General features: G+C 37.8%; 3 protein-coding genes across 3 annotated transcripts; all 3 read right to left on the bottom strand.

Moving 5' to 3' along the window:
- Window positions 1-1,675: 1,675 nt before the first annotated feature.
- On the bottom strand, window positions 1,676-2,980 carry LOC104646489 (uncharacterized). The gene is made up of 4 exons (XM_069295960.1): window positions 2,564-2,980; window positions 2,275-2,496; window positions 2,111-2,164; window positions 1,676-2,032 (listed from the first exon to the last, which is right to left on the bottom strand). Exons 1-4 carry the CDS (start codon window positions 2,978-2,980, stop codon window positions 1,676-1,678), a joined length of 1,050 nt encoding a protein of 349 aa, XP_069152061.1.
- Window positions 2,981-3,816: 836 nt separating this feature from the next.
- LOC138347656 (uncharacterized) lies at window positions 3,817-5,480 on the bottom strand. Its single transcript, XM_069295959.1, has 3 exons — window positions 4,813-5,480; window positions 4,342-4,543; window positions 3,817-4,257 (listed from the first exon to the last, which is right to left on the bottom strand). The coding sequence occupies exons 1-3, from the start codon at window positions 5,478-5,480 to the stop codon at window positions 3,817-3,819; spliced, it is 1,311 nt and encodes a 436-aa protein (XP_069152060.1).
- A 185-nt stretch (window positions 5,481-5,665) lies between these two features.
- Window positions 5,666-7,316, bottom strand: LOC138347655 (uncharacterized). The gene is made up of 3 exons (XM_069295958.1): window positions 7,134-7,316; window positions 6,432-6,754; window positions 5,666-6,389 (listed from the first exon to the last, which is right to left on the bottom strand). Exons 1-3 carry the CDS (start codon window positions 7,314-7,316, stop codon window positions 5,666-5,668), a joined length of 1,230 nt encoding a protein of 409 aa, XP_069152059.1.
- Between the last annotated feature and the right edge of the window lie 16,814 nt (window positions 7,317-24,130).

The raw sequence follows: 24,130 nt of genomic DNA, 5'->3' as shown, positions 1-24,130 counted from the left end.
CTTTGAATCTGGCTAGACACTCTTTGTAAATTTCATGTTGCTGGAAATTGCTTGAAATAAACAAACCACATTCCCAAGTCTCCTGACACAAACGATATGAACTGCTTCCTGCTCTCTATAAAATTACTGATTTTAGGGATAGTTTTCTCCTTTTTGGGAGCTCTCTATATTCATTCGTCGAGAGAATTTGGCTGATTTCAAAGCAAAGGTATAAACCTGCATTCACAGAAAAATTGTCAGTTTTAAAACATACTGATCTGTGTCGACTTCTTCAGTTGTTTTCTCTTTGTCTTGATATCTCTGGTTGATTTCCCGATTTCTCGACTTTTGATAGATAAGACAAAATATTTTACGCCAAAACAAATGAAACATAAAAGGGAAAATTTGAGAGAAATAAAATTTTTAGGAAATAGTATTTTGAAAAGGTCACTGACAAGTCATGTCATATCAAGTTTAACAAGCTTCTTTAAACCTTACACTTGAAGGTCTATCTGACATTCGCTGATGAGTTTCAGAGGCGCTCCGGACATGTAGGGAAGACCATTGTTCCCAATTAACTGTCTTGATTATCTTTCCACTGTAACTGAGCAGATCGCGAAATTTTGGAGATCTTCTCAAAAATTCTGTCCCAGTTGCAAGTCTCGAAATATCTTTAGTTTGACTTGCCGCGGAGGAACCTTCTTCTGGAGAATTTTTGAGTCCCTCTCAAAAATTCTTTCCCAGTTTCACTGCAAAAGGAATAAAACTTACGAGAGATATAACTGAACATTTGTGGCGCCTACGTATCCCGTTGAGGCAGGAATCAGGTCAAACGTAGTTCCCCTTAAAGGTTAACAAGAATAAAATTTACAAAGAAACCGACCGAGGCTGATATAGGCCGCCTACGTATCTCATTCTTGAGAATTCAGGTCGAACGTAGTTCAGATACAAAGAAATAATTTAAGGTGATAAACGGGGTGACCAAAGCCGATATAGGCCCTCTACGTATCTCGTTCTCGAGAATTCAGGTTAGACGTAGTTCATTAAAAGAGAGATAAGAATTCAAATTGAACACATACAAGAATATAGAACGATTATAAGTAAATAACAGAAAATGCAAAATGAAACTTCACACATAGTATCTCTTGACAGCATCTGAGTTTATTGGTTTGGGCCATACGGTGCCATCCATCTCTGACAGGACCAAAGCACCTCCAGACAGTACTTTACGAACCATGTAAAGACCCTACCAATTTGGTGCGAACTTTCCTTTGTATTCGTCTTGATGAGGGAAAATACGCTTAAGAACCAACTGGCCAACTTCAAAATTTCTAGCTCTTACTCTTTTGTGAAAAGCGCTAGTCATTCTCTGTCTATACAATTGGCCATGACAAACGGCAATCATTCTCTTTTCATCAATCAAAGCTAGTTGATCAATCCGTTTGCTAACCTATTCAGCGTTACTCAACTCAGCTTCTTGAATGATCCTCAATGAAGGTATCTCGACTTCGACAGGTATGACTGCCTCTGTTCCATATACTAGTAAGTATGGAGTAGCACCGGTCGATGTTCTGACCTCCGTTCGATAACCTAGTAAAGCGTATGGCAACACTTCATGCAAACCTCGATGTTTGTCAATTATTTTCCTCAAAATCTTTTTGATATTCTTGTTGCCGGCCTCTACAGCTCCGTTCATTTAGGGGCGATAAGTAGTTGATTTTCGATGAATAATCTTAAACTGCTCACATATCTCTTTCATCAAATGACTGTTGAGGTTTGCACCATTATCAGTAATGATGGATTTTGGAACTCCAAATCTGCATATCAGATTGTTGCGGACAAAATCAGCCTCCACTTTCTTGGTTACCGACTTGTATGAGACTTCCTCCACCCACTTGGTGAAATAATCGATGACAACCAAAATGAATCTTTGTCCATTAGAAGCGGCCGGCTCTATAGGGCCGATGACATCCATTCCCCAAGCTACAAATGGCCAAGGTGAACTCATAGCGTTAAGTTCGTGAGGTGGCACCCGTATCAAATCGCCGTGCACCTGACATTTGTGGCATTTTTGCACGAATTTGCAACAATCATTCTCCATAGTCATCCAGAAATAACCAGATCAAAGGACCTTTCTTGACAAATTAAGCCCATTCATATGTGTGCCACAAACTCCAACGTGCACCTGTTCAATAAGCCTCACAGCTTTAGCAGCGTCTACACATCTTAAAAGACCCAAATCTGGAGTCCTCCTATACAGGACTTCTCCATTTAGAAAGAAATTGAGAGCCATACGGTGTATCGACTTCTTCTGATTAGAATAGCGTCTTCTGGATATGTCCCAGACTCCAAGTACCTCTTTATGTCAAAATACCAAGGCAAACCATCTGGTTCTGATTCAACATGTGAACAATGGATTGGATGTTCCTTCAACTCTACATCCAGTGGGTCGATGTAATCAGTATCCGGATGTTTGATCATCGAAGCGATGGTGGCAAGAGCGTCGGCTAATTCATTCTATATTCTGGGATAATGTCAGAACGATCTTGCAAAACCTTTTACACAAATTTTGCACATACTGTACGTAAGGTATAATCTTCGAGTTCTTCACAGCCCATTCACCTAGAACTTGATGAATCAAAAGGTCTGAATCTCCAATAACCAGTAACTCGTAAACATTCAGGTCGATGATCATTTTCAAACCAAGAATACAAGCTTCGTATTCAGCCATGTTGTTTGTGCAATTAAATCGTAGTTTAGCTGCCATGGGATAGTGTTGACCGTATTCTGACACTAAGACTGCTCCAATACCTTTACCTTGGTGATTTGCCGCTCCGTCAAAGAATAATCTCCAATCTGGGTATGTTTCAGAAATATCTTCACCCGCAAATGATACTTCTTCATCATGAAAATAAGTCTTGAGTGGTTTGTATTCTTCATCCACGGGATTCTCTGCAAGATGATCAGCCAAAGCTTGTGCCTTTATTGACTTCTGAGTCATATAGACGATATCGAACTAACTCAACAGCATTTTACATTTAGCTAACTTTCTAGTCGGCATCGCTTTCTGGAAAATGTACTTCAATGGATCCATTCTGGAAATGAGACATGTAATATACAAAGATAAATAATGTCTTAATTTTTGAGCAAGCCACGTCAGAGCACAGCATGTTCTTTCCAGCAAAGTGTAACGAGACTCGTACGGAGTAAACTTCTAGCTTATATAGTAGATAGAACTTTCCTTCTTTCCTGTCTCATTGTGTTGACCAAGTACACATCCGAAGGCACTATCTGGAAAAGACAAGTGCAGCAACAAAGAACACCCTTCTCGCGGAGGAACCAATACTGGTGGGTTAGACAAGTAGCTCTTGATAGCATCGAAAGCAGTTTTGCACTCCTCGGTCCACTTAGTCGAGGTGTCTTTCTTCAGCAACTTCAAAATAGGCTCACACACCACTGTTGATTGTGCTATAAACCGGCTAATATAGTTTACCCTCCCTAAGAAACTCATCACCTCTTTTCTCGTTTTCGGAGGAGGTAACTCTTGAATTGCTTTAATCTTGCAGGGGTCAAGCTCAATACCCCTTCTGCTGACTATAAGTCCCAACAACTTCCCAGCTGCGACTCCAAAAACGCATTTGTCTGGATTTAACTTCAAGTTGTACCGATGCAAACGTTCAAAGAATTTCCTTAAGTGTGTCAAATGATCTGAATTCTCCCAGGATTTGATTATGACGTCGTCCACGTACACTTCAACTTCCTTATGAATCATGTCATGGAAAATAGTCGTCATGGCTCTCACGTAAGTGGCACCGGCGTTCTTGAGGCCGAATGGCATCACCCTGTAGTGACATACACCCCAAGGTGTGATGAAAGCCATTTTTCCGCGTCTTCTTCATCCATCAAAATTTGGTGATAACCTGCGTAACAATCCACAAATGACTGCATCTCATGCTTGACATAGTTGTCAAACAAAATAAGGATATTTGGAAACGGAAAATTATCCTTTGGACTAGCCTTGTTGAGATCTCTGTAATCAACACAAATCCTGATTTTCCCATCCTTCTTGGTGACCGGGACGACATAGGCTAACCAGGTTGGATATTGCGTTACATCCACCAATCGAGACTCTATTTGCTTGGTGATTTCTTCCTTAATCTTCAAACTCAGCTCATGTTTGAATTTTCGAGTCTTTTGTTTCACTGGCTCGAACCCTGGGTTGATAGGTAGCTTATGAGATACGACATCGGTACTCAACCCCTGCATATCACCGACTTCCTAAACAAACACATAACTGTATTCGGCAAGCAAATGAACCAGGCTCTCCTTCTGAGTTTCATTTAGGTGGGTGCTGATCTTAACCTCCTTGACACATTCCGAATCTCCCAAATTCACCGTTTCCATCTCCTCTAGATTCGGTTTATGCTGATTCTCAAACTGTCGAAATTCTTCGGCAACATAATCTGGTTCCCCACTTTCTTCTTCATCATTGTCAACCGTGTAGTCATTTTGTTCATTTAGCTCATGACTTGACATGACATTGGCGGGTCTGTAACTTATGTTACTGAAATCATAAATAGACAAAATTAGGAAAGTAAAGTGTAACAAACAGTTAAGTAAACAAAGTTAAAAAATAAAGAGGCTCTCATTTAAAACGAAATGCAAACATTGGTCATGGCACAGGGCCATGCTGCCCTTTTTAAACATCACAACAAAAATTCAAAATTTGGACAATTAAGAAAAATGCAAAAATAGTAGGTCTCGGGCCTCGTCCAGACAACCACCGATTTTAGAATGCATAAAATAACCCCTTTCTGCCGAAGAGTTTGGGACATCAGGATCGGCGTGGAAGTCCAGTTCTGCAGCACCTTCCCTGGTTCAGCATCACGGATGTCAACTGACTCGACCTCCTCCTCGATAATAGCATTGATCTCTTTGAAGAGGTCACAGATTCCTTCCCTACAGTCTTCAGGATCGACATACTCCCAGATTGGAAAGGATTGATACAGATGCGGGATCGGTTTAGCCAACTCTTGATCTTTTTTCTTCTTCATCTTCCCGTTGTCATCTCTAGGGATGTACCCTAAACCATATTTGGATCCTTTAGCAAAGACTGGAACAGGTTCAATAATCCCTTGGGAATCTCTTCCCAATCCGAAACCTGGCTTGAACCCATTCTGTAGCATTACTGTGGCGATCATTCTGTACACGGCTAGAGTGGGGGTCTGCGGGGCCAAATCCTCATCGGTTGCATTTACCAACTCCACCGTGTAAAATTCTGCACCTTGCGGCGTCTCGTCAAAGACCGGCACCTGCTTGCCTGAGTGACTTCTCTCACCGTGAACAACTAGCTCCTCATTTTTCCATACCAGCTTCATCATTTGATGGAGAGTGGAGGGGACGGCCCCAGCCATGTGAATGAACGGCCTTCCCAAAAGAAGGTTATAACTGGTGCTGATATCCAACACTTGGAACTTCGCGCTGAACTCTGCGGGGCCCATTTGAAGGGTCAAGTTCACCGCCCCCAATGTGTCTCTTTGCACACCATCAAACGCTCTTACATTAACCTAGTTTTGCTCAAATTTTCTGAGGTCAAACCTCAGCCGTTTCAATGTTGACAAGGGGCATATATTCAAACAAGATCCATCATCTACCAAAACACGATTGACGACCTTTCCACGGCATATCACAGTGACGTGCAGAGCTTTGTTGTGGGATCTCCCTTCGGCTGGCAACTCATCGTCACAGAAGCTGATGCGGTGCCCCGAATGACTTGATGAATCATGGCAGCCACGTTATTGCTGCTTGTACCTGAGGGCACGTACGTATCATCAAGAGCTTTCATCAAAGCCTGCCTGTGGGGCCGGGAGCTCATCAGTAGGGCCCACATGGAGATCTGAGCCGGAGTCTTCTCTAAGTGTTTGACAATGGAATAATCTTTCGATTGCATCCTCCTCCAGAACTCTTTTGCTTCTGTTTCGCTTATTGGACTCTTGGCATGGTATTTCTTCTGTCCTCCGAGAACAAGCTCATCAGGAGTGTAACATCTTCCGGACCTGGTCATGCCTTGGGCCACAGCGGTTTCGATGACAAACTTGGGTTTGGAAAGAGTTTTCGAAGGCACCAAGGCAACAACCTTTGTAGGTGTCAGAATAACAAACTCTCTCTTTTCTTTGACGCTTAAAAGACTGACAGCCCTTTCCAAGTCTTCCTGCGCAAAAGGAGTAATCCTCTTGGTTTCACACTCATCTTCGTCCGTTTCTATCATATTAATGTTTCCACCTCCATGATTCGGCAACAGATTTGTATTGACGTTTAGCACTGTCGGTTGGAGGGAGACTACCTCCTGGTCGATCAGATCCTGGATCTTGTGCTTAAGATTAATAGAGTCTTCTATGTCATGTCCAACACTGTTGGAATGATAAGCGCATCATTTCTCCAGTTCGTAAAACTTAGAGTTGACATCCACGGGCTTGGGCCCCACAGGGTGGATGTATCCAGCCGCTGATAGTCTTTCGAAGAGTTTGGTCTGGCTTTCAGCTAGTGCAGTGAAGTTCCTCGAAGGCTTTTTTTCAAGCCTTGGACGAGAAGGATCATACCCGTTTTGCTGAGGGGGAGGAACTTGCTGATAATTGCAGGTATTTAGGCGAGGAGCTTGGGTTCTAGGGTAAGGGTTTGTCTGGTAATTTGGCACTGGAGCTTGGTAATCCGGGAGGGGATTTTGATATGCTGGAGCTTGGACTTGAAAAGTGGGGGCATGCACTCGGTAGCTCGACTGTAAATTGACAGAGTTGGGAGAAATATTCTGATAAGGGGGCGGAATTCGGTAAGATTGGGGTAATTTGGGTACATAGGGGAAAATTTTTGGAGATTTGGGGATGGATTTTGGTACGACAAAATTTGAGCATTTGGATAGGTGGAGGCAGTATTGTGGTTGCTAGGATGATTGGACTGTGGGTAATAGGCTTGGTGAGACTTCGGTGAAGGCTTGGAGCAATTTGAGGACGCGATGAGTTTCTGGGAGTTTTTCTTCCCCCATAGAAAATAACGGCAACTTCCTCTCTCTTCTTCCTTATTAATTCGGAAGATACAGGAGATGCGAATACTCAGGCTATCTTCCTCGACTTCAGGCCGTCTTCGATAGTCTCGCCAACTTTGACTATCTCGGCAAATTTGGCTCCGATTAACAAAATGATTCTGTCATAGTATTCGGGCTCTTGCACCCGTACAAACACTTCTACAATCTCCTTTTTAGTCATTGGAGGCCTCACCCTTGCTGCTTCTTTCCTCCATCTATAGGCAAATTCTCGATAGCTTTCAGTCGGTTTCTGCTTCATTTTTTCTAAAGAATACCGATCAGGGACTATCTCAACATTGTACGCAAATCGGTCAATGAAGTCTTTAGCTAGCGCGCTCCAACTGGGTCATTGCCTAGTTTCGTGTGACGTAAACCACTCGAGGGCCTCCTTGCAGAGACTCCGGCTGAAAAGCCTCATCAATAAAGCCTCAACTTTGCCAACTCCCACGAGCTGGTCACAGTACGCTCTCAAATGCGCCATGGGGTTGCCTACTCCTCCGAAGGTATCAAACTTCGGAATTTTTAACCCTTCAGGAAGGTTCAAATTTGGGTGGACACACAATTTTCCATAACTCAGTTCGGCGACGTCTGGGATGCACTGCAGCTCTTTCATAGCCCTTTTGATCTCCTCTTTTATGTCAATCTTTGCATCTTCTCTTGCCTTCCACTCTCTCTCTTGTTCATCATAGTGATCCAACTCAGAGTGCACCTCATGCTCGGCAGGAATGGAAGCTTGAAATGTGGTTCTTTTTGGGAGTGGTGGAGCTATAGAAGAACTTGGGACGTTCTCGGTGATTTGGTAGTTTTGTGGGTAGGTTTGAGGATTGGTGTTTTGGTTTAAGTGGGGATGCGGTGTTTGGGAGTTGAAAGTAATTGGATTTTGGTTTTGAATCTGGGGCGGTGGGGCTGTTTGAGTATTCTAGGGATGTGGTGGCATTTGAGGAGGGTTATTTGGAAGAGGTCAGGAAGTTTGATAAGATACAGAAGCATAGTGGGGGTTTTGGGTTGTTAAATCTATCACAGACAGATTATTCACAAGTGTTGACGGCTGGTTCTGAGTTGGATCCATGTTTGACGAAGGGAAGTAAATCGAAGGTCCTGAATGAACAAATTTAGGGCAAAATCCGGGTGGAGGCGTGTCCTGCCTCGGCTGCATTTCGACTCTCATCTCGGCTATCTGTTGCATCAGTTGCGCGATCAGTTCATTTTGTTCCGCCGCGGTGGGCTGGGCCACCACAATGTCTGTGAGACTAACTTCGTCGTTATTGTCTCCCATAATTGTATTTCCTTTTTCTGAGTTTGGTCTGGGGAAGGAATCTGTAGGACCTTTCGATCTGGTGAAGTAAGGATGGTCTACCAGCTTTGATCGACACAGACCAGTTAGAAATACCTGAGAAGTGAAACAAGTCAAAGGCAGATTTGTTAGCGCATATTCAGAGTACAAAATGCATAGTATCACATAGAGAGCAGATAAACATACAAGTTGCTTTGTTTGAGGATATTTTTAACCCACGAATGAGGATGGGAATACATTTTTTAACAAGGAGGAATTTGTTTTTTTTAACGCTATCTCGGGAAGGCTGAATCACGTTGAGCTATGGTCTTCTTGCGGCTGCTTTTTGATGTCCGTTGATCTAATCTTCATATCTTTGGTAACATGAAGGAGAATGAAAAATTTTAAAGATAGGGTCCAGGCCGGGAAAGGCTGCCTACGCATCTCACAAGGAGAATTCAGGCCCAACGTAGTTCGAGTTTAGGATGAAATATTTTCATTCATTCTTTCATTGCGATTACAAGGAAATTAAAAGACAACATTGAAATTCTTAAAAGATGACGATAACACTTTAGTCGTTTCTCCTCCTATTGTTGCGTCACTCCCTTTCTTTCGGACAATCTAGAAATGGAGGCCTATAGACGATTTCCTCCTTATCTTCCTCCTTAGTCAACTCGTTGTCGGGGTCATTGTTGTCTGCTCCCTGCTTGCAAGCAAGGTATTTTCCGCCCTTCAGGTTGCTACGGTTCGTCACTTCCTTATCGTGTGACGCACTTTTGGCTAACAGAATGGCAGTCTCAACATCTATCTTTGTTTCTCTCGCCTTTCCTTCGTGCACTTTCAAACGAAGCATGTCCAACTTTTTTCTCAAACTTTCGGTTTACATCTCAACGTCTTTCTTCCTTTTTATCTGCGATGCCAGATCCTCATCTAATGTCACAACTACAGCTTTGTAAATTGTTGTGGTTATGTCAACTCTGAATCGTTCCTCATTAACCTTTTGAATTTCTCGAGTGACTCGCTCGATCTTTCTTTGTAACTCCTCTTTAGTGAGCTTCGTCTGGACGTTCTTACCCTTGTCCATAGCGGTGATTTGCCTTTCCTGAGACGATAGAGCAGTATTTAGGATTTGTGATATAGGAGATAACTTTTTGAGTGAGAGATCTGAGACTTGGGAATTTTGGTCGGACATTTGTAATAGTGACTTCCGTATATTCTTTGGAAGTTTTTGGATAGGAGTGGGTTTACGATATCCTCATTCATAGAAACATAACATATAAGCATTTAAACACACATATATATCGCGTCCTAAAACATATAGGAGGACCCTTTTGTGCCAAGGGTAGGCCTAGCGCATTCGAATGATGTACGTGTGAATTTAAATCAAATAAACAATCCCCCCCCCAAAATAACATTTACTAATGAATAATAATGTTCGCAAAAAGGAAACAAATATAAAGACAAACCCACGTAGGGGCCATTTGAAAGTGCAACAAAATCAGGCCCGCGCAGGGGCTAAACAGTGTAAATACATGTAAAAATCCGCGCAGGGGTGATGTCCACTATGCTGCTCCAGAAGATCCTGCTTTGTCGACGTCTTTCTAAATTTTGTGTTGTTGAAACATATACCTCATCATCAGTAGAAAACCTCCACCCAGGCGTCCTTTGTCTTTTAAACTTTCGTATCGCATCCTCTCAATTTTCTCCTGGATCCAGTTATCAAAGTCATCGTAACCACGCCTCAGTCTTTCAACCTCTCGAGTCGCCCTTTATGCGCGTCTTGATTCTCTACGAACATAGAGTACACCTCCTTGGTTTCCTCCTTTATCTGTTGTAGCTCGGCCACGTCTTTGGCTTCTCTGTCCGTCACACTACGAAATCTACGCGGAGTTTGAAAGGAGATATTGTGTATGTCCTTCTTCACCCATTCTTTGTAACCCTTGTCACACTCAGCATTGAATCAGTCAGGGGCGATGGTGTCTTAATCCATGCGCTTGGCGTTTTTCCATTCTCGAAACATTTTTGAAGCGTCGTGCACTCTATCATCTCCAATGGCATACACATAAGCGCCGTAGTACGCTTCCCTAGGCACGGTTTGTTTTCTTTTGAACTGTTGCAAGACTCAAAATGGTGCGTAAGGGCGAATTCCCCGAATGCCTGGTAGAGAAAGCACAGCATATCTGCGACTCTCCACGATGACTTCTTTGGATATAAAATGGTCGAGCATCCATTGGAGGTCTTCTTCTTTCAATTCAGAGAAAATTTGGGCCCATCTTCCCCTTGTTCTCCGATTGTCCATATTTGCCCAGTATAATAAGTCATTTAAGTCCTTGAGGGTGTTCTTATTATCGAGGGTATGTAGTTCCCGAGTCCCTGCACCCTTTGCCAAATGGCTGAGGATCCACCGCTGGAGGAGTAGGTTACATCCTTGAAAGTATCGGTGTCCTTCTTTACACTTTTCCAAGGCTCGATACATGTCAGATAGTACAAATGGAACTATAGAGTAGTATTTTATTGTCCCTTGATTTTCATATCCTTTGAACAAAGTGTGGATGAGTGTTATGACTCGGGTGTTGATGCTCAAACTCGGATCGTGAGGGAAGACCATTGTTCCCAATAATGCCACACCAAATGCTAGGGGACGATCTCGTTCCACTCTCTGTAGGAGATCTTGAACTCTCGATTGTACGTGGCGTAGAAACTCGCGTGTCCAAATCGAATATAGAGATCTCTGAACGCCACGTGAATCCTGGCACCAGTAAGCGAAGTCTTTTCTTAATCCGAACCAGTCCGCAATATTCTCTACGGAAGGTTTATTGGGGATGAAGATGTCTTCTTGTTTTCTGGCTCTTATTTCTATCCCGGTGCCTACGGTGTCTATACAGTCCCTTATTTCCTCCAGAGTCGGGGTAATTTCGGCTGTTCCAAAATGGAAAACCATCTTGTGACTGTCCCAATACCTCGTAAGTACCTCAATTAGTTTTGGCCAACCATTCATGTTGACCAGTTCGGTTAAGGCACCTACGTACTTGTTAAGGGTCCTTCTATGATCCCCATCAAAATCGTTGTACCACATCGTAAGTTGAGGTGGCGCTGAGACGATCATATCGAACTTCGAGAAATGATCCATGTCTATAAAATAGAACCCATTAGATTTTTCCCCACCCCCATGTTGGTTTTCACACATACATTATTCGAATGTCAAACAGTATGATGTGTCGTGAAGTCGAAGACCTTAGACACGATTTGGCGGTTTTTCTACTAAATGGACTTAATACACCTTGGGTATTAAGTCGTCTTAGACTAATGCTTAATTTAGTTTTCGTTTCGCTCTATCTTAGGCTTTCTAGAATTTTTTTTAAATTGATGGTTACCCGAGTCGGACAAATATCGGGGTGGAGCTACCAAACAACGTCGGATGACCGCATTTCAACTATTTGTTTGATCCTCCCAAATGAATTCTTGGGTATATCTGAAGAAAGTCGTGGTAAGCCACGTAACTTTCATTTCCTAATGCATACTATTTGTCGTTTGGCGGGAATATGCCATGAAATGCAATAGTTTCAAAAGCTAAAGCAACTAAACAATTAAACAGTTAATCGCAAGTAGTCAAATAAAGTTTGTCCTAGGGTTAAAATCCTCCCGTCACCAGCGGATTCGCCATTTTTGTTTTATCGAAAAAATCAAAAGAGTTAATTTTATTTGAAGTTAAACTTCCTAAAATTTAAATCTAAGTGAACTTGCGAATTTGGAACATTACCGTTTTGAAATTTAGTTTAGTTTTCAGTTTGATAAAATAGTATGACTTTCGACGGGGATTGGAGTTTTCCTAATCCTAAGCTAACGGCATTCAAACAAAGCATGTAAACAATATAGTAAAGAGGGAGAGAGAGAGATTGGATCCAATTTCGGGTTCTGTCCACCTTGACCGAAATTTGAACCCACCTGCTTTTTGGGTTTTTAACCCATTTCTCGTTTGGGTTTTCGACTCACTTCACCTGTCTTAGTCTAAATATACAAAATAAATACAAGAAAGGTAAAAATGACAAGGGCTTATGCCCAAAATAAATACAACATAATAAATAAAAAAAAAAATCTTCTAATCCGCCTTCTGTGACTTTCTTCGATTCTTTTCACTTCGATATGTGTAAGCCTTTCGGAACTAGTTCTTCTATTTTGCAAGCTTATTCGAATATGGAGATTCGGGCCTTTGTGGCCCAATGGGAAAATGCATAGACAAAGTCCATGAGGACCAGAACATATTTCACATGCAGAAGGACAAACAAATAATCAAAATTAGCATTTTTATTGGAAAAGATAATACATGTAAAGATAAAATAGATACATAATGGAACATCACGTTGACATGAACATAGAATTTTAAGTAAAACAAAAAGTAATAGATGCCGACATATCACTTGGGAATCATCGGAGCTCTACTCGTACTATTCGAAGCATGAAATATGATGCCATAAACGTATGAAAAGGGTTGAATCACGTGCATTACATAGAAGGAAATATATAGAATCAATGCACTGCCACTTTTTATACTAAATTTTAAACGAATAAGAAAAAGAAGACTCTACCCAACTATTATATATGTATATGTAAACCCACATATGAAAATATTGCATCAGGCTAAAGGATTGAAGCAATGGATTTGATTACTTTTCACTGAAGAAACATAATAGACAAATGTCAACTTACAACAAATCCAAAGTAACATAAGTATAATTTTTTTCTAAAATACAGCAGATGAAAACTGAAGAAACAAACATATTCGCATTATTATTACGTATTATAGTTGAGGAAGGTGACAGCAAAATGCAATGACATAAAATAAGCATGTTAAACATGGACCAACAACGCATAATATCAACGAGAATCGCAAAAAAAAAATCACTTCTATATATGAGCAAGATGGAATTTGACATTTTTACTACTTCCAGTATGGAATGGGGGAAGAAACGACATGCTTCAACACTCGAAACTGAAAAAAATATCACAAAGAACCAAACAGAACTACACTGATATTTCAAGAATCTGATTGTAGCACTCAAACAAATGAACGGAGGAAGTGATAAAATTGGCAATGAAAACATAAGATGCGACTTGACGGATGACAACTAAATAAACTTAACACAAGGAGAAACAAAGACGAAAACAAACACGAAGCTATTGGGTCAAAGCGTAAACGGACCAACCATGTATACTCACATTCGAGTATCTCAACACAACTTGACCCAAAAACGAAACAAAGGAACAACAAATTGGTGAACAGCAACACATAACGATTTAGACTATCACTAGAGAAAATCGATAGTCACAGCTAAAAACCATCGCATCAAAGCAACAAAGATGAGGTAAGTTCGAAAGGGGTAAACCGTACCTTTTCCGGTGCAGCAAGACTGAGACGAGAACGAGCAGCAACAGCAACAACCTCCACCCTAAACGAAAACACGAACACCACATGACGAAACGAAAGCCGCTGGATCGATTAGCTCACCAATCCGATAATCTCTGGTTTCGCACGATCTTGGAAACCCTTTCTAAGATAGCTTGAAACTCTTCTCAACAAGTTTGAATAGAAAAAAATGATAGAGAGAAAAGAAATCCTCCGCTCAAATATACACACAAAAAAATTTCCAACCTCTGTAATTTTCCTTTAGTTCTTTCGAAATAAACAAAAAAACTAAAAGAATTTCCCCCTAGAATTTTCCAACCCGTTTTCTGAAGCAAGAAGGGGGTTTAAATAGAGGAAAATTAGGGTTTTTCCAAGAGAAATGGCTGGAAGATGCCTTTTCAGGCCCAAATATTATCCAAAGGTTGAGGGAATATGCCCTGAAGATGCTCCCAATTCGTCCCATTCCAACGGAAAGGGAGCACACGTAGAGGGCTCGGATCAATCACGTGTCCTTGCACCATTACGTGGAATGATCCTACGCTACAAAGACGGGATTTGCAGCCTTCCTTGCTGCAGCTATGCGGGCGTACTGTTGTACGAATCGCAGAGGAAGAGACACAAATTCGTTCCTTCACGCGCGATAGAGAGAAGAAGAGAGAGGAGGGTGTTTGGGGGAGAGGTTTACGCGTGAAGGAGAGCGGGGGGGGGGGGTTCCTGGAAATTTCGCAGTTGTTGTTTCTTGTTTCTGCTGGGAGTCGCGTGGGAGTTTCGCGTCTGGGTTCTGTTCTGTTTTTTCTGGGGAAAACGGGTAGGGGAGGAAGAAGGTTGGGTCGGGTTGAAATTTAAGGGGGTGGGCTTGGTTGAAAAGGGGATTGGGTCGGGTGGAAAGTAGCTTTGGGCTGATCTGCTTGGAATAATAAAATTTGGATGGCCCAGGAAATGAATTAGGCTAGGAACATTAATTTAAAGAGATAAATGGGCTGGAAAGGAAATTGGGGTTGGCAAGGAAAATGGGTTGGGAATTAAAATAATTCAGGCTTTGATTAGAGAGGAAGAGGGGTGGGCTCGTTTTTGAAGCAAAGGCCCAAATCTAGTACTTTAAATGAATTAAAGGGAAAATTGGTTAGATTTAATAAATAGTCAATTGAATAAAAATGATTAATTTGGCTAAACCTTAAATAAACGAATTTGTATTAATTAATTAACGAGCTTCTTTATTTAGTAATATAATTATTTAAATTGTAAAATAGTGATTAAAAAATATAACCATGATTTAAACTAAACTAGTTTAATAGAATATTTACTAAACCTAAAATATTTTTTGAGATGGTTTTTGAATAATCATAAAATATACCAATTATATACATAACTATGTAAACATATATATTAACTACAGTTATGATAAAAAGTATCCGAAGTAACATAAAGTTCATGTATTATATTATTATATTTTCGCAAAATTGATAAAACTAATTAATTTAAATTGTTTGGAAAACTTACGAAGCTCGAAAATTAATTTATACCGACGCGGATCAAAATTGGGTGTCAACAAACTCAAAACAACATCCAATTTCATGAGCTTAGATCAAGAATTTCTCTACAACTTCAACAATCAAGAACCCAATAGAGACTTCAACAAAGTCCATCACGAACCCAACTTCTATACTTTCAAGAACATGAATTTGCTGAAATAAATCATGATTGGTGCATGGGTGAACCAACCCAAAGCTATGTGATCTCACTTACTTCTTAGAGATTAACGCTTGGCAAAATGCACATGCAATTCTCCAAGAACGCGACAATTTCCTAACTTCTTCTCCTCTTCTTTTCTCTCCTCTCAAAAATCTAACTTTATTTTATGAAGCGTAAACTGAGTCAAAATAGTTTAGACCCTAATTACATCACTAAAACTGAAATTAAATAATTGGGTAGCAAAATGACCATAATACCTTTTAAAATCTGATTTTGACTTTTCTTATCTAGACAACCCGACTTTAAATGGGCATATGCATATCCTTTATGCGAAATCAAAATTGAGCAAACGTGGTGGCATTGAAAATATAATTCAAAGATGTTTCCTATGGTATCTTGTAGCACACCTAAGTAGTTCTAAGCTAGAATTTATAGTCGTTTGAAGTTGACCCAAAACTCATACTTAACTTAACTTGGTCAAACTTTCCAAATTTGATTATTTCCAAAAATATGCCTTCTTTCTCATTCTATTTCTTTCAAATCGCGAAGTGTTACAAATGTATTGTTAAATTGAGTGTGATAAATATTTGAATTTTTTTTAAATTTAAAGTGGTTATCTAGTTAAACAAAAGTAGCATTAAGAAAAATGTTGCAATACACTTCAAAATGTCATATGGACCCACATATTGGGGACTACGCTTCGTTTTATTTACAAATCTCATCACTCCATTTATGAGTGAGATTTTCAAGTAAACCCAATCATCAACATCTAATTCATGTTTGAAACAAATTTAATAGTAGTATCGCATTCGTTCATTGAATAATTAAAAAAACTCACTTCTTCCTGTTCAAAATAAGTTCTTTTTTTTGCCATACCATTGTCGTGACATAGAAACCACGAAATGAGATCACTTCTCATCTCACGAATTGAGTGACTGAAACTTATCCCTTACCACCTTAATATACGTTAAAAAATATTGTCATTGTCACTTAATATTTCTAAAGTATAAATAATTTTCCATGTAATTGAAGCATAACCTGTATATCATCTTTATTTTTAACCTCATAGTATTTACTGCAACGGAACTTGGAGAAATGTAGTGATTTCAACCTAACAAGACTTGGTAAGAATGATAAAAATCTTGACATTGAACACTAAATTAACTTCAATTGAAAGAATAACATATAATGTTCCAATCGTTAAAAACGAACAATTTGTAAAGAAATAGTGTGAGAAAATTTCTGGGTTGAAGAATTGAAAATTTCAGGTTATGCTAGACTCGGACGAAATTTTAGTAAGATGAGTTCTAGGGAAATTCGAGAAAATAATTGGGTGAAGTGTTTAAGTAGAGTTTGTTTTCTTGTTCCTAAGGCATGAAGGAGTTCGTAAGACTTTTTAGAAGTAAATTCGGGTATATTTCACAAAAGTAGTAACAATTCATGATTTGGTCTGGGTTTACTAGGTACTTAGAACTTAAATCGGTGTTTAATTCAAAATGTTCTAGTAGATTGACGGTAGATTTAATACCTAGGACTTTTGATGCGGGGTCAGGTTGATTAAAGAGTGTTAATTATTGCAAATTAATAGGGCGGAAATGTACTGTGTAAGCAAGCATTATTCTATGACTAGCTATGGCTGACTAGTTCATAATTGTAAACCTTTTAAAATTCTTTTTGAGGTGAACTGACGGTATGCCATAAGGATTGAGTGTGCCATACATAATGCATGTTCACAAAATAAATTAAAGGAATAAATGTGAATGATATTTTATTGTTAATCTCAGGTATGAATTTGTCTTAATTGCTCGTGGTTTACGAGTGTAATTGCAATCATTGTAATTGTGTGATATATGTGATTCATCGGTTCGATTAGACACCATGCCTAATATAAGATATCTCTTGATTAGATCATGCATCATGCCTCGTAAATATTATCAATTGACTCGAGTACATATTTTCTATGAAATATTTATGGTTGCCTTAGATACCACACCTAGTATATGTTCTATTGTCGGTTTACTGGGGTAGCCCAATTTGCACATTAGATATTTTTTTGTTTATTCCATGAGTGAACCAATTATTTTATTGTGATGTATCTATCCTTGTTATCCATGGGTAGCTGAGTTGTGTTTAATTAAGGGATGGTTCAAGTGTAAACCGATTTGGAATGTTAAATATTATCGTAGATATCCCGAGGAGCCTTAGTAGTCCGGTTTCTTTAAAGGTGATTTGAAATTAGATGTTAGTTATGGTGATCGTTTAGACATGTCTAATATGGTTTGTAGATCAGGTTGGCGACCGACAATCTTGTGTTCAGTTTATTTATTGGGACTATATATATTTGTGTATGTGTATGTTTCTGTGGGTTAAAGTGGTTTGTAACTTAAGAGTAAGGTATATGTGGCTTTTAGTATACAAGGTAGGCTTGCAAAATCTTATTTGACATAAAGGGTAGATTTAGAAAAACCTTACAGTGAAAATATGGTTTAATGTTTAATGGTAGAATTGGCAGCAAAATGAGGTAGGATGGCTAAAAATAAGGTGTATGGGTCATAATTAGTAAACCTAGGATGGTAAGAGTGTTATGACTCAAACCGCCATGATTGGCACCCACACTAATCCTCTAATGGGAGGATAATTATTACAGCCAACTAAACAATGCTAATCAAAAGACAAGCATTTAGAGAAATTTGAATTCCCATAAACTCACTAAGTTATCGAACATAAACATAAACAAGTGGAAATTCAACTCCAAGGACCCTAAAGTCATTGTATCAAAACATTAAGATAAGGGGGTGCAACCCCAAAACGAACTAAACATAAAGTAAGAGTTTGAAAGGTCTAAGTCGAAGGAAATAGGCTAAAATCCTAGATGAATCCATGGTAGCCAAAAAGAACTGGGTCACCCTTAAACTCGATAAGTCAGTGATCTCCTAGCTGAGGTCTCTCAACAACCGCCTGAAGATGCCCTGTACTCAAAAAAAAAAGTGCAATTTCAGTACACAAACAACGGTGCATATAAAAATGCAAATGTAAATGCAAACAAGTTGAGATCTAACTATATAAAAAACATATATATGCATATAAAAATATTAAAGTAAATTACACTAAAATCAATCAATTGTAGAACCTGGCTATTTCGGTCAAATCAAAAAAGTTTTTTTCCTCAAACTGATTAAGCATGTCTTCAGTGGAAGACAACTGGTAGACATCTTCACTTAGACCTCTTATATCTTTAAGAATTTCTGGTGTGGCGGTTGAAATTGCCAGTTCGCCCAATCTCTTAGATCGTTCATTGATTTGATGATTGGCAGATGGAAAGTTTTCCTCTAAACGTCGAAGATTTTCTTCATATCCATAATCATCTCCGAAATTCAACCACACTTGTTGAGCAGCCGCTCCATCTTTGAAATTATAAGCGGTCACTGGCCCATTCTTTGATGGAACCAAATCAACAAAATTATTTTCTTGTGAACCAATTCGAAGAGGATCGATCTTGAAAGGCGGAGGAGATTTTTTGTAGAACAACAAATCACCTGTCTTTCTATCCCTAACAGCTTCTAGAGGCGCCTCCATGATAATTTTGTGTACTGAACTAGGTCTATTTTGTGTGTCTATATATAGTACTAGAATTTATGTTTGCACAAAAAAGGCTAATAAATCTATTTGCATTTTATGTCCAAGCTTTAATACTGTTGAAAATAAGAATTTAGACTTGATTGTACTAACTTGGATTAGTCTGAAGCATGGTAACCATTATTTTCCATTTATATATACTCAATTTGGATAATAATATTATTTTTAGATGAACATTCCTTGTAGGAGTTTCTCTCATTAAATGATTGTTGCCTTAACATTTTTACCAAATACTATTGTAACTTCAAAATAGAGTTAATACCAAATTTTAGTATTTAAATCTAATACAACAACAACAATATTTAAAACATAGGTATCAACATGTCTACTGGGTGTCCTTTTATATTTTATGTAAGAATATTTTAGTCTCTTCAAATTAATTAATGAAATGTGTCTCATTAACGTAAAAGAAATTGTAAGTTTTTCTATGATCCCTCTCTCCTTCTCTTTTTTTATTTTTTGTCACCGCAACATTTATCTTCAAATTTTTCATTTTCTTGAAAAAGTAGCTAAGATGTTTACTGGTGCCCTTCGAAAGGTTTTTGCCTGTTGTTAGCATGTAATACAGAGTAATAGCCATGGCTAAAAAAATACAAAAGGTAAGACTCAAGATCAATACATAAACTCTGTTTCTTTTGAAATTTTATTTTCATCAATGTTTGGACATTGTGACTGGTAAAATTTGCTTTTTTTTTTTTATTATATTCCGTAAATCTTTTGAGGATTTTTAAGAGATACATTGGAGGTTTTAAATTTTACAGAAAATGGTCAAAATTTCTCATGAACTATGTGGAACAGACCACGTATATTCTTCGTTACATTTTGGGATAAAAAATGTCGCCGCTGATATCCTAAGAGACTACAAATACCCTCAAAAATTAATACTCTAAATTATTACTGACAAGGCGGGCATTGTCAACTAGGATTCACTAAAAGAAAAGTAGTCCATTAGCGGTAATAATAGTCACCACAAAGCCCAAAATATCGTCACAAACGGTTTTTTAACATCAAATGCTGAATTTGCATTTTTTCTTCATTATTTTTTTAAAAATAAAATGATATCGATATCGATTAAGGAGGACTTTGAAGACAATGTATATTTTATTCTTATGTCATATGCAAATGTATAAAATTTATAATAATACATTATGTAATAGGAGATTTGATTCATGAACTAATTTTGATGATTTCGTAACAACTTATTTATTTTAGAAAATTATGTTGCAACCAAAAATTAATTATCATATTTTTTTTGTTGAAAAAAGAGGTTTTACTAGCAAATCTTGTTGCAACCTTAGTCGCCACTAAGAATCACTCATAACCTTTAGTGACAAGGATTTTGTGTTTTATGGCTTCTAAAGGTCAAGTTCTTTGTAGTAAATCCTAGTTGGCAACACTTAGGTGGAGGGAATAGTCTATGTGACTTGCCACATCAATAAAAATTTAGGTACTCAACTCTTGAAGGTGTTTGTGGTCCCTTGGGATAGCAACAGGGTATGTTTGATCCCAAAATATAATTAAGGGTATAAGTAATTTATTTTGCATTCTTTAGAGGTATTTTTGACTTTTTTCCATAAAAAGGATACAAGTATAGTATGTCAAGCGACACATCTCTGTTTTGGAGTTAATATTCTAAATCAGTCACTCAACTTTAAGAATTTATTTCACAGTCATTATCATTTAAATCATGTAACTTATGAATTTGTATTTCATTACATTTTTACAATTTGAGAAAATGTTCCCCTTGTATATCATTAATTTCATGTAACTCGCAAGTCATTAAACTTTTATTTGTTAATCAATATTTTTATTTGCCAATTGAACTTGAAATATGCAAACAAAAAAAAAGTTTCAAACTATGTATACATTTTTTAGACAAACCGTACATGTTGTTTGGGTATGTTTAGTATGTTTCATTTGGATTAGCTTATCATTTTTAATAGTTCCTTTGTTGCAGTAAAGCAAAGGTTTGCATCTGTAGTAGTCAAGAGTGGAAGAAAAGAAGAAATTGTCTCTATTTTTTATCATGCTTCATTTATTAATGTTTTAGTAGTCAAGAACATATTTATGTATTATGTCACTGTATCAATATACTTTTGTAATGTTGAAGAGTTCAACATCAGATTAAAAAGGGAATGGCGGGGTCTCCCTAGATGGCCTAAGAACTAAATAGTTGTAATTATCGTACATTAGGGGCGGAGCTACCCTCAATGAATGGGGTTCATTCGAAACCCCTTCGGCGAAAAACTATATTATTTATACATGGTTAAAATAAGCTTATATGTATATATAGTAAATATCAAACCCCTTTGGGCTACCTATTTCTATAAATTTTGAATCTCTTTATTGAAAATCCTGGCTCCGCCTCTGTCGTACATACTAAATAGTTGGTCCAATTAAATTGTCTAATTTATAAAATCAAGGAAGTTTTATTATATCTTCCCTTTTCATTCTAAGATATATTGTTAAGCTGGGTGTGCTCAATATTTAACTTTTTTTTAACTTTGTAGTGTTTATCTTGTTAAACAAAAGTAGCACTAAGAAAACTGTCGAAATACACCTAAAAATCTGATAAGATTCCACATATTGAGTTCTCTTTATTTCCAAACTTCATCACCCCTTCATGGATGAGATTCTCATGTATATTTAATCATCAACATTATATTCAAGTTTGACACAAATTTAACCGCAGTATCACGATAATTTTATTCACTGAATAATTTAAAAAAAAAAACTTACGTTTTTCCATTTAACTAGACAAGTACCGTACGTGCAGTGCTTTGCACGTTTGAAAATGTTATACATAGTTTTATCCTCAAGTTTTATTCACTTGAGAGGACTTAAATCCAAAATTAGGATTAACAACTTATAAATAATGATAATTTTGAAACTTCTAAATACAATAATTTATTTGAGAGAGTACATATGGATTTGTTAAGATATAAATGATGCACATCTCCATATCCACTTAGGATTAACAACTTATAAATAGATTGCACAATTTCGTAACATGTACCCTTTCTTAGTTTCATTGCTTCTTTTAAGCTAAACTTGCAAGTTTGTGAAGGTGTTTGTAAACGTTTTGAGCCATGTAAATTTACGATGACTATTTTAAAAATGGTCCTGGGTGCCCTTTCAAATATCACAAAACATAAAAATTATAATACATTAATACATATATATACTAGCAGACCCAGGATTTAAACATCATAGTTCTAAAAATTATAATTGATTATTACATAAAGATATCTTTATATGATAAAATTGTAACAATAGTAGGTCTTAACCCCTTGATTTTAAAATCTAATGGTTCAAAGCTACTAAGTTTAGAAGGTTAAAACTAATAAAACTCAAATTCTAAATATGTCTCAATTTGTGTCTTTGAACTTACCAGTGTATCTAAATTGGACATGACCAATGAAAGCAAATATGAAATAGGCTATAAATTAAATAGCTCATTCATGAATTTTCAAGCAAGTAACATGCATTAGGCAACACTTTACAAATAAATCATTGCGAGATGAAAATTCGTCCAAAAATTATCGCATTCTAATATACCTGAAGCATATATTTCATCATTATACGTGGCACACAATTGTAAAACTCTATAGCTTCTTGAAAATTAAGGATGAAAAGGCTGATAGTCTAGAGTATAATTTGCAGGTATATCCAAAGTCTCAACTCGTTTATGTCAAATTTAGTTGCTGATCTATCTTTTATGTAATGGAACCGGCTGTTTTTAGTTGAAATGGAACAGAAACTGAACATATTATTGCAGTCAGCATGAAAATATTATTGCAGAAAGCGAGAATGTATACATGAGAGAGAGGGTTACAAAAGATACACTCACTCCTAGATCAAGTAAAGCATAAACATCACAAGTAAAGACTTTGTTCCTTGGCTAGTCCATGAAATAGATTCTCTATGTGAAGCCATAACTGGTGAGCAACAGAGGAAGATTGGGCTCTATTGTCCCTATTTATATTGCGATGCCTATTTTTTGGACACTCTTTCATGAAGTTGCCCTCTTGATCACACTTGAAACAATCAGTAAATCCATCACGACATGCTTCGGGGTGATTTTTTCCACACTTGGGACATGTAGGAGCTCTGTTACCTCCTTGTGTCACACTACCTCCAGACTGTGCAGGTCTTGATATAAAATTTTGTGAATTCTGACTATTATACTCACCTTTGTTCCTTGGTGCAAGTGCACTAGCTGATGATGGAGCAGGTCCCATATGTTTCTGTTGGAAAGAAGACCAGTTCGCATCACTTGTTCACTGCCCAGATTTGTTCCCTGTCTTAGATTTCTTATTTCTCAATTTTTCTCTATCCTTCAACTTATCCTCCTACTGCACATGAATCATCAACCTCACTATATCCATATCACCAATAAGCATAGATGTCTTACCTGTTGGAATTAATGCATGAATGTTTAGTCTTTCAAAATTGTCTCTTAGTTTTTCAAGAAGTCTTTTCAGAATTCCGTAGTACATGTATCTAGTAAATTGTGATACATGTATTTAGTTATTTGTGCAAGACTTTTTGTTTTCTATTTTGAGTAGTATAAATAGTGATGTAGTTGATGATTGTAATTATCTCAAAGTGGCCTTTAGTAGCCTATAATAAACTTGAGCATTTCTAAAGATATTATTTCCTTCCACATTTCCTACAAATTGGTATCTGAGCAGGTTTTCGTTCTTAATCAAGGGTTAGGTGAAGAAAAAAATATGGCATCCAAAACAAATGAAGGTGCTGATTCTTCAGTTGTTCTTACTCCATTTTTTGATGGAACTGATTTTGAATACTGGAAGATAAGAATGAGAACACATTTGAAAGCTGAAGGTTTGTAGACTATTGTTGCAAATGGCTTTGAAGAGCCAGAAAACGATGGTGATCTTACAGCAGCAGAGATGAAAAATCTTGAGGCTAAGTATTGTCAAGATGCAAAAGCCTTAAGCAAAATCCAAATGGGAGTCTCGGGAGCATTTTTGCAAAAATTGCTACTTGTGAGACTGCAAAGGAAGCTTGGGATTTTCTGGAAACTGAAATGTATGGTGACGAA

Source organism: Solanum lycopersicum, chromosome 3, assembly GCF_036512215.1.
Source record: "Solanum lycopersicum chromosome 3, SLM_r2.1".
NCBI lineage: Eukaryota > Viridiplantae > Streptophyta > Magnoliopsida > Solanales > Solanaceae > Solanum > Solanum lycopersicum.
The sequence above is the reverse complement of the archived record's forward strand: the minus strand, read 5'-3'. Positions and strand labels throughout refer to the sequence as shown.

What these genes read in the sequence shown, in the direction of transcription:
- LOC104646489 (XM_069295960.1), bottom strand. Translation starts at nt 2,980, where the DNA reads ATGACTCAGAAGTCAATAAAGGCACAAGCTTTGGCTGATCATCTTGCA. An exon ending in ACTCGAAGATTATACCTTAC is followed by an intron (nt 2,497 to 2,563) that starts GTACAGTATGTG and finishes CCCAGAATATAG; the next exon opens with AATGAATTAGCCGACGCTCT. An exon ending in GGCTTAATTTGTCAAGAAAG is followed by an intron (nt 2,033 to 2,110) that starts GTCCTTTGATCT and finishes CACAAATGTCAG; the next exon opens with GTGCACGGCGATTTGATACG.
- LOC138347656 (XM_069295959.1), bottom strand. Translation starts at nt 5,480, where the DNA reads ATGGGCCCCGCAGAGTTCAGCGCGAAGTTCCAAGTGTTGGATATCAGC. An exon ending in ACTTCCACGCCGATCCTGAT is followed by an intron (nt 4,544 to 4,812) that starts GTCCCAAACTCT and finishes TTATGATTTCAG; the next exon opens with TAACATAAGTTACAGACCCG. An exon ending in ATTCGGAATGTGTCAAGGAG is followed by an intron (nt 4,258 to 4,341) that starts GTTAAGATCAGC and finishes GTGTTTGTTTAG; the next exon opens with GAAGTCGGTGATATGCAGGG.
- LOC138347655 (XM_069295958.1), bottom strand. Translation starts at nt 7,316, where the DNA reads ATGAAGCAGAAACCGACTGAAAGCTATCGAGAATTTGCCTATAGATGG. An exon ending in AATTTGCCGAGATAGTCAAA is followed by an intron (nt 6,755 to 7,133) that starts GTTGGCGAGACT and finishes GTCAATTTACAG; the next exon opens with TCGAGCTACCGAGTGCATGC. An exon ending in CCCGTGGATGTCAACTCTAA is followed by an intron (nt 6,390 to 6,431) that starts GTTTTACGAACT and finishes TCATTCCAACAG; the next exon opens with TGTTGGACATGACATAGAAG.